General features: G+C 34.8%; 1 protein-coding gene across 1 annotated transcript; it reads right to left on the bottom strand.

Annotated features, from left to right (window-relative positions):
* Positions 1-1,057: 1,057 nt before the first annotated feature.
* On the bottom strand, positions 1,058-4,987 carry LOC106313610 (putative membrane-bound O-acyltransferase C24H6.01c). Its single transcript, XM_013751473.1, has 19 exons — positions 4,762-4,987; positions 4,633-4,691; positions 4,381-4,562; positions 4,244-4,292; positions 4,068-4,171; positions 3,916-3,980; positions 3,764-3,834; positions 3,462-3,521; positions 3,256-3,372; positions 3,044-3,168; positions 2,898-2,949; positions 2,657-2,719; positions 2,270-2,379; positions 2,084-2,176; positions 1,910-1,991; positions 1,686-1,763; positions 1,514-1,589; positions 1,389-1,438; positions 1,058-1,287 (listed from the first exon to the last, which is right to left on the bottom strand). The coding sequence occupies exons 1-19, from the start codon at positions 4,865-4,867 to the stop codon at positions 1,237-1,239; spliced, it is 1,593 nt and encodes a 530-aa protein (XP_013606927.1). The 5' UTR covers positions 4,868-4,987; the 3' UTR covers positions 1,058-1,236.
* Positions 4,988-8,912: the final 3,925 nt, after the last annotated feature.

Below are 8,912 nucleotides of genomic sequence, written 5' to 3'. Positions count from 1 at the left end.
CTGATAAGGTTTTAATGAGGCAACGTGAAGCGTATTACAATCATGTATGGTTATGCCATCCAAGGGGGAGTGTAATAAATCAAGTGGTGAATATCCATAACCGGCCCGATCCATAACCGGCCCAAACCCTAGAAGAAAGAGACATAGCCGAAACCCTAGAGAGAGGAGAGAGAGGCGGCCGCATGCCTTAGAGGAGAGAGAGAGAGGCGGCCACAAGCTTTAGAGAAAAAGAAACTCATATGTAATCTTTCCATTTATGTATTTAGTAGTTATCATAAATCTAGTTGGATTAGGATTTGTACTCTTTCCTTTTATTTCTATCTTGTAACCCTTATATAAGGGATGTCTTATTCATTAATGAAATACTCAGAAATATTCGGTCTTCAATCTTCTAATTACAACACAAAAGAAATTTTATTAAATGGTAAAAGTACATTTTTACCCTAAAGTTAACTAATCTAGACTTAGGATTTATAGTTAAAGGGTGGGGTTTTGGGGATAGGGTTTCAAATTAAAAAAATATATTAAAAATTTCAAAATAAAAATGTTATTTTGGTCATTTTCTTTTTTTAAGGTTATTTTTGTGACAAAAACTTGTAAAAAGACTATTTGAGAGAATTGCCAAAAAAAATTTATCATAACATATGTAAAAATTAAAAATTAATAGATTTAACTAATTTTGAATATTCGGATCCTAAACCTGAAAATATATAGCTCTTTGACCCGATTGAATATTTTTTTAATAATAGATTGCGTCCGATCATGAATTTTAGGTGATTTTGAATTTTTAATTTGGAATTGGTTCGGATTTCAGGTATGTTAAAAATGCCAATGCCTAATTTACGCCACCTCTCCTTCGAATTCAAAGGTTTCTCGAAACTACTTGTTATGGCGCCTAAGAAAATGTTTCAAAGAGACTTGGTGTCTTTCAATTGTCGTTTTGAGATCATGTGGGTGCCTTGGAGACAAAATTTCAGCTGCACAGAACTCCACCTACGTACACCCAATATGGCAAGTCTTGATGATTGTTTGTGATTGATGAATGTGGAGTTAGACATGACAGCAAAAGAAAGAAAAAAGCCCTTTGCAAAAGTTGATTTTGTTTTGCATCTTTCAGCAAGGAAAAACACAGTTTCTTACTCCAACCAAATTTTATTTTGTGCAACTTACTCCAACCAAAACTTGACACAAATTATACCTAACAATCAACAATGAAACTACATCTCCTTGCTTTGGCTACCTCGGGCGATGTACCCCACTTCTCAAGTCCTTGATGTGAAACATCAGCTGCAAAAAGAAACAAAAGTAACGTTGGCGCTTGGCAACTTTCAAACTATAATATCAAGCTCTATGAAACGAAGAAACAATCATTTATATGCATTAGTTACCTTTGTACCCACGTAAAAGCTAAAGAACACCCCGCCTAGAACAGGTAATCCTACGATATCAAGTGGATATACATTAACGCAAAGAACGTAAACAAGGAATGAAAACCGCTGGCCTTCATTCATACCTTCTTTACTAAGAAAGCTGGAGACAAACAAGCTTAGACCTGATGGTCCGATGACATAGCCAGCAAGATTTGCCATCTGCAAAATTGAGAAACTCAAATCTTATTTGTCAGCATCAATATAGAGCCAAACTACAACCAAATGGACTAAGAGTATTCAGAAAATGATATTTACCATGAGGCATGTGATTGTCACAGCACCAGACAACGCCTTGAGTTCACGAAGGAGAAACTCTCCAAAAGCACTCTGAACCTGCAACAGCGCTTATCGAGTTTAACTACACTTTCCATGGAAAGGAACTCTAAACTTCAAAGGAATTAAGGAGGTTTTTATTCGCCTTTGGACACATAATGATAGGCTCCCAAGAGAGTGAATAAAACACTCGTTGTTTAACTGACCTTAATTGCATTGGATGCTGATTTCAGCAACATTTCTGGCATGAAGAATAAACATGTTAACCATGCCCATGAAAGAAGCTTCCTGGTTGCAAACGAAACAATCAACCACATGAGAAGTTAAATAGAATAGTTCATTCAACCCAAAGGAATCATACGAAGGCCACAGATAATTACCATTCTAAATCATGCCACACGGCAACAAATGTGAATACAACCCACACATTCAGAAACTTTCTTCGTGATCCACCCAGAGGAATATACATATACCTAAATGGAAGTTGTTAACGTACTCTTCACAAGATGACATTAAAAGAAAATGATGTAGCGATGCTCTGAGTTGAAAGGGTTAACTATTCTCACCTGATAAGCCACCTATTAAACGATGCATGCCAGGTTTTCCAGAATGTTTCCAGGCTATAGCAATTATTAATGCAATTCGGCATGTTCTCAACAGTTTCAATGCCATTCACCTAAAAGAAAATGGTTTACAGTTGTCACATATCAGAACCTTTTCAATCCTCTTTTATGTTCTTTGAGTTCCTTTTGATATATGATAATTTTGTATTCTGTGATGCCCGGAATTTCTAGCTTATAGTGGACAATTTGGCTATTGAAAATTCATTGAGCAGAACGTATACGTGATTTTTAACTAACCTACGACTACAGAACTATTGTTACCAACAACGATCTTAGAATAATAAAATGATATCTAGACTGGGTGTGCCTTTGAAATTTAGAGGAGCATACCAAAGACCAGAAGCGGAAATATCTCCATAAAAGAAGGAACTTGAGCCACATGAAGTTTAGCACCTATAGAAGCACAAAGAGCTATACAGATCAGTATTGTATTGAACATTGTTTTTCTCCACAAAACAAAGTTATCGCCTCTTGAGACGATATTAAATTGTCTAGTAAAAAGTAGTTTTGCTTTGCTAAACAAAAACATATATCAATAATCTCTTAAAAACATATATCAATAATCTCTTACTCCGTATCCGATGATAAATATTTCCACAGGAGATAATTCTCTCCACAGACCACTGTCATAAGATGCAAAGATATTATCAGCTTGTAAAGCTAAGATATAAAAAAAAAATATGTCTAATTTTGACGCTAATTCTGAAAGGGTTTCACCTGATCACAAAGGCATTGTAATAGAAGAATTGCGTCATAAGTTCCATCAGCAAAAAGCTGAATAACCAACGCAATCCATATCGTGCAACATCTTTCACTGAATGAGTATTCTGTGGCACATCTAGCTGTACAAAACACCGACTTGTAGTGAGAGCTCATGAAGACAATACTTATGAAAAAAAATACAGTGAAGGCATAACAAAGCCACATACCTGAGAGGCAAAGGCATTGAAGCTTATGATTGGCCCCGCAAGGTACAAGGGGGCATAGACCAAATAACAAAGGTATAAAGAAAAACTGCAGCTGCTGTCACTTGCTATATCTTTCTCCTAACAAATTTTACCACGTAAGAGATTAGTAGTGCAATAGCAAAAGAACATAAATGATAGAACTGAAAGGCTGGTGCCATGTAACCAACCTGTCGAACTACGTAGCAAGTCTTCCCCAACTTACATAACGAGCAGCGCGTTACGTGTTTCTGCAGTAATAAAATTGAGAAATAAGAGATAGCTACACTATACGCTGTAGACAGTTGCTCAGGGAAATACTATAGACGCGCAAATTAACAGATAGAACAAGAAAAAACAATTAGCAAATAAGAATACACCGGCTCTTGTCTATAGACTTGGAGACCAAAACTAATGAGAGACGACTATGTATTCCTATCTAACATTCTCCATTCTCTCTTACAAAAGAGCCGAGTCATGAAAGGGAACTCACCTCCAGATCAAAATGAGAATCCAGTTGACCCCAGTGATAATCATATCCAAAACTTATCATGCGCAGAACGACTGCATCAAAATTATATAGGAGTGAAACTGTGTTTTTTCAACATAACAAGCTAGAGATATTTTCTAGGATAAAACAAATACCAAAGTTAAAGCATATATGCCATCTGAACGTGCCCCTAAAGTTGTCCAGGTACTCAAACTGTGGCCTTGGATAAAGAGAGAAAAAAAACAAAGTGTTTGCAATTAGCGCAACCAGAATGAACAAGAAACCAACGTTACTGTACAAGACTCACCCGAAAATGGAGAAGGAATAGCCTTCATAAATACGATTGCACAAGAGGAAGAATAAGTTGAAAGCCCAAACCATGAAAGGAAAGAACTTTTTCCGCGCAAAAACCTGCACTTATGTTAATAGACAGTTAAAACTATTGACATGCCCAAGCTTAAAATTTCAAGGCTAGGAACATACCTTAACAAGGAGGAAATTAGCTGTTGCGATGGAGAGAATGTAAATGACGCTGAAAGGAAAATACAGAAGCAACTTAGCTTAGATTAATATAGAATGTGATGCTTGGAGGCAAAAGAAAGAGATGGAATCAGTATTACCAAGCTCCATGTAAGTAAGTCAAGTATACAAGTGACAAGAAAAGCCACAAGATGGTCATTCCTTTGGCTTTCAATTTGAAAAGAGACCTAGATCCATTTGCAATCACGGTGAAAACAGCGAAAACGAAGCTGAGAATTGGCAAGTTTCCGCGGAAGTTCCTCCATTGAGCATCGGATACATCCTACAATCAAAACAGGAAATGAAGCTTATAGATTCACAAAAAAAGGGAAAACAAGGAATAAGATGATTACATTGCGTCGACTAGGGATGAGCCAGCCAGGAGCTAAACCGCGGAGCTTCAAGTAATGATCTAAAATTGCATCACCAAATCACATGAATGGGACCCTAAAATTGATCGCTGTGGGAAAATGGAGGTTTACCGTGAGAGAGACGAAGGGATATCCGTAGAGCATAGGCGTAGAAAGCGACGGCATAGAAGAGTATAACAAGAAGCTCTCTCTGTTTCCATTTTGCGTACCGATCCATGACTGATCTAGCTGGGTTTTTGACATACAGATTTGGAAATGAGTGATTAACCTCGCCGGAGACTATTGGCGCAGATCATCCGGTGCCGCCGGAGACTCAAACATAGGTTGTCAAAGATGCTGGAAGTCTTATAAAAAAACAGAAGTCATTTTTACGAATATAACCCAGTAAGTCGTCTGACTCGTCAAAGATGCTAGAAGTCTTATAGACGACTTCTATTAAATGAATCAAGTAAGTCGTCTGGTGTAGTTGATCTTAAAAATAATTTTAAAATTTTTTAAAAAAAATATTTTGACAAATGAAAAATTAAAATCATGTAATTATAAACAGTTTTAAGTAATGTAAATTAAGATATAATAAAAATGAATAGTTTTCAGCATAACCCCTGTTCGTTTGACGAACGCTGCGTTCGACATTGGCGTCTGAGATTTGTTCATAAGTTTCATCTTAGTTGATTAAATGAAATGGAAAACAGAGACGCGGTTTCAGAAAAAATGAAGCTTTCCGGTGTTGCCCCTGACGCCAAAAAAAGTAACGACCATTGTTCCTCATTTCTCTCTCCTCTCTGCGGCTGAAAACAGTGACGCGGCATCACCTGTTCTTCTCCCTATCCCTTTGGATACTCTTGTTTCCTTCTAAATTTTGATTTGTAGCCGCTGCCGCAGCGTTCGTTTAACGAACAGGGGTATAGATGAGTAAAAGTAATTAATCATGACATTCTTTGGTTTTAGGGTTTGACAACATATGTTGTAGTATTATATGTATTCTTAGGGTTAGATTTTGGAAAGCTTGAATGTTTTTTTGAAAAATTAAAATTTTACCTATAAGTGTTTATTTTTGTGTATAGTAAACACTTTTGAACTTTAATTTGATTTTATGAAGTTTTTAGTTAGTTAATTAAGTTTAGGGGTTATGTTTAGGGTCTAGACGGCTAACTTGCAAGTCGTCTGGTGAATAATTTAAAATAGACGACTTACATGTTAGTCGTCCAAATATTCCCGCCTAAAATTTTTTAAAAATTATTTTCCCGCTTAAATAATTTAAACCAGACGACTGTGAAGTTTTCTGTTTTAGCTTCCCGCTAAAAATATTTTAATTTCCCGCTAAAAATATTAAAGTCTTGTGGGCGTCTTACAAGTAAGTCGTCTAGGAAATCGTCTGAATCAAAAATATTTAGCCTAATTGGATTTTTTTCTCCCTATATAAAGAAAAATTTACACATTTTATCTCCTCCTCCTCTCAAATGCCTGCAGCAAAAATGTAATGTTTATCATTCTAAAACGTTTCAACCTCTCTAATCTCTTATAACTTATAAACACTAACATTTATATCAATTTATTGTTTTTGTTTCATGTTTTTCTCACTAATTTATCTTGTTTTTGCAGGTTTGTCATCACATGATTCCCATCTTCCACTCATTTAAAGGTAGATCAATCAATTTTAGATACGTATTTTTATGTGTTCTATAAAGGTAGATTTATCTAATCTTCCACTCATTTTCTCTGTTTTTAAGTCATTTGAAAGTTTTTGGATATGCAGGTTTTTCAGATCTGGAAGACTTCTGGGACGACTTACTTGTTAGTCGTCTAAAATATAATATGTTAGACGACTTCCAGGAAGTCGTCTTCTGACGAAGTCTCCCTTTCATAACATATCTGAGCGTTTTGGTAAGTTTTTATGTCTGATTTTTCTTCATTTGGTAACTTCCTGTTGTATAAAGTTCTTACTTTTTTCTCAAACTAAAACTCTCCAAATCCACTCTAATCTCTTTGACTCGAAAACAACAAACTTTATATGAATTTTTCAGTTTTGTCTCATGTATTTCTCGCTAATTTATCTTGTTTTTGCAGGTTTTTCATCACATGATTCTCATCTTCCACTCATTTTCTCTGTTTTTAAGTCATTTGAACGTTTTTGGATATGCAGGTTTTTCAGATCTGGATTTCGGATATGCAGGTTTTTCAGATCTGGAAGACTTCTGGGACGACTTACCTGTTAGTCGTCTAAAATATAATGCGCTAGACGACTTTCTAGAAGTCTTCTGACGAAGTCTCCCTTTCATAACATATCTAAGCGTTTTGGTAAGTTCATATGTATGATTTTTCTTCATTTGGTAACTTCATGTTGTATAAAGTTCTTAATTTTTTATCAAACTAAAACTCTCCAAAACCCACTTTAATCTCTTTGACTTGAAAACACCAAATTTTATATGAATTTTTCAGTTTTGTCTCATGTTTTTCTCACTAATCTATCTTTTTTACATGTTTTTAATCAGATGGTTTTCATCTTCGACTCATTTAACGATAGATCTATTAATTTTAAATATGATATTTTGTGTGCTCTATAAAGGTAGATTTACCTAATCTTCCACCCATTTTCTCTGTTTTTTAACCATTTGAACGTTTTTGATATGCAGGTTTTTCAGATCTGGATTTGATATGCAGATTTTTCAGATCTGGAAGACTTCTGGGACGACTTACCTGTTAGTCGTCTAAAATATAATGCGCTAGACGACTTCCAGGAAGTCTTCCAGACGACTTCAACGACTTCCTGGAAGTCTTCTCACGAAGTCTTCTTTCATATCAATCGGAGTCCAAGCTTGTCTTTGTAGAAGAATGATCTATAATAGTTTTGTTTGTGGTCTGTTTTGTGAATTGCATGTCTACTCTTTTAGTTGTGAATTTTTTGTAAAATCAGTAATAATTTTTTCCAAGATGTAATATATGTGCTAACAATGTGTTTACACATTTACAAATCAATGAAATAATAGACTTCAATAGTATTTTTCTTATCTTTGGATCTCCCATATTCAATAATAAACTCCAATGGCTTTCTTCTCATCTTAATAAACAAGAATGTTTGGTAGCTTCATATTGATACAACATTTTAAGAAGCATTTTAACCCTTCTTCCAACTCATAACAATAATCATCATTAGTATTTATAACAATAATACTTAAGAGATGAAAACAAATAATAGTAACTAGTCAAACCATATCACATTTTTTATAAGTTTGTGTTGAAAAACTTAGTCAAATTTAGTAAAACTAAGGGAGAAATCATATTTTGAAAATATGAGTTTTACATATCTTGAAGTTACTTAATACTCTTAAAAATACAAGTTATTCAAAAACTAGCGTAGAAGACTTCAACTAGAAACTTTAATAAACATGAATGTTGGTAACCTCATAAAATCACGAATTAAGTTATAAATTTCATTCAGTAGCTAAAATATTGATTAATAGACATGAATTAACAAGAAAATGTTAAAAATTCTTTATAGTTTTAGAGAAAATGAAAGGTTATTAAATATTGACACAGACGACTTCTACGGAGGTCGTCTGGCAGACTTCTAGGAAGTCGTCCATATAGGTTAGTTTTGCAATTGACTTTTAACCTAGACGACTTACATGGAAGTCGTCCATCTTTGTTTGTTAAAAAAAATTCGAGACTTCCATGTAAGTCGTCTAGAGAAAACAGATTAGTTTTGCATTTGGCCGGATTGTGTCAGAAATTTGACTTTTCCGTCCAATAGAAAATTAAAAATCAATATTTTGTTTAGTTTTGCAATTGAAAAATAAAACAAAAAAATATTTTTTTCTAGATGACTTACACGGAAATCGTCCGTCCGACGATTTACATGGAAGTCGTCCAAGATAGGCAAGATTTGACCAGAATCTCGGAATAAAATCATGGACGACTTCAATGTAAGTCGTCCAGGAAAAGTCAAATTTCTGACACAATCCGGTCAAATGCAAAACTAAACTGTTTTCTCTAGATGACTTACATGGAAGTCGTCTCGAATTTTTTTTTTAACAAACAAAGATGGACGACTTCCATGTAAGTCATATATAAAAACACATTTAAAAGTCAATTGCAAAACTAACCTCTGCATTGACCAGAAGACTTCCATGTAAGTCGTCTACAGCCAGACGACTTCCATTGTAAGTCGTCTACATCCAGACGACTTACTTGTAAGTCATCTGGACAAACAGATCTGGGAAAAAACTGATTTCATAGTTTCAACCAGTGAGATAACTTGTTTA

The sequence above is a fragment of the Brassica oleracea genome, chromosome C9, assembly GCF_000695525.1.
Source record: "Brassica oleracea var. oleracea cultivar TO1000 chromosome C9, BOL, whole genome shotgun sequence".
Taxonomy (NCBI): domain Eukaryota; kingdom Viridiplantae; phylum Streptophyta; class Magnoliopsida; order Brassicales; family Brassicaceae; genus Brassica; species Brassica oleracea.
The sequence above is the reverse complement of the archived record's forward strand: the minus strand, read 5'-3'. Positions and strand labels throughout refer to the sequence as shown.

Bases quoted from the DNA above. Each gene is read 5' to 3' on its own strand.
- LOC106313610 (XM_013751473.1), bottom strand. From the start codon at position 4,867: ATGGATCGGTACGCAAAATGGAAACAGAGAGAGCTTCTTGTTATACTC. The intron at 2,950-3,043 runs GTGAAACCCTTT...ATCTTATGACAG, and splicing joins TACAATGCCTTTGTGATCAG to TGGTCTGTGGAGAGAATTAT. The intron at 1,590-1,685 runs GTAAATATCATT...TCAATTTTGCAG, and splicing joins TGACAATCACATGCCTCATG to ATGGCAAATCTTGCTGGCTA.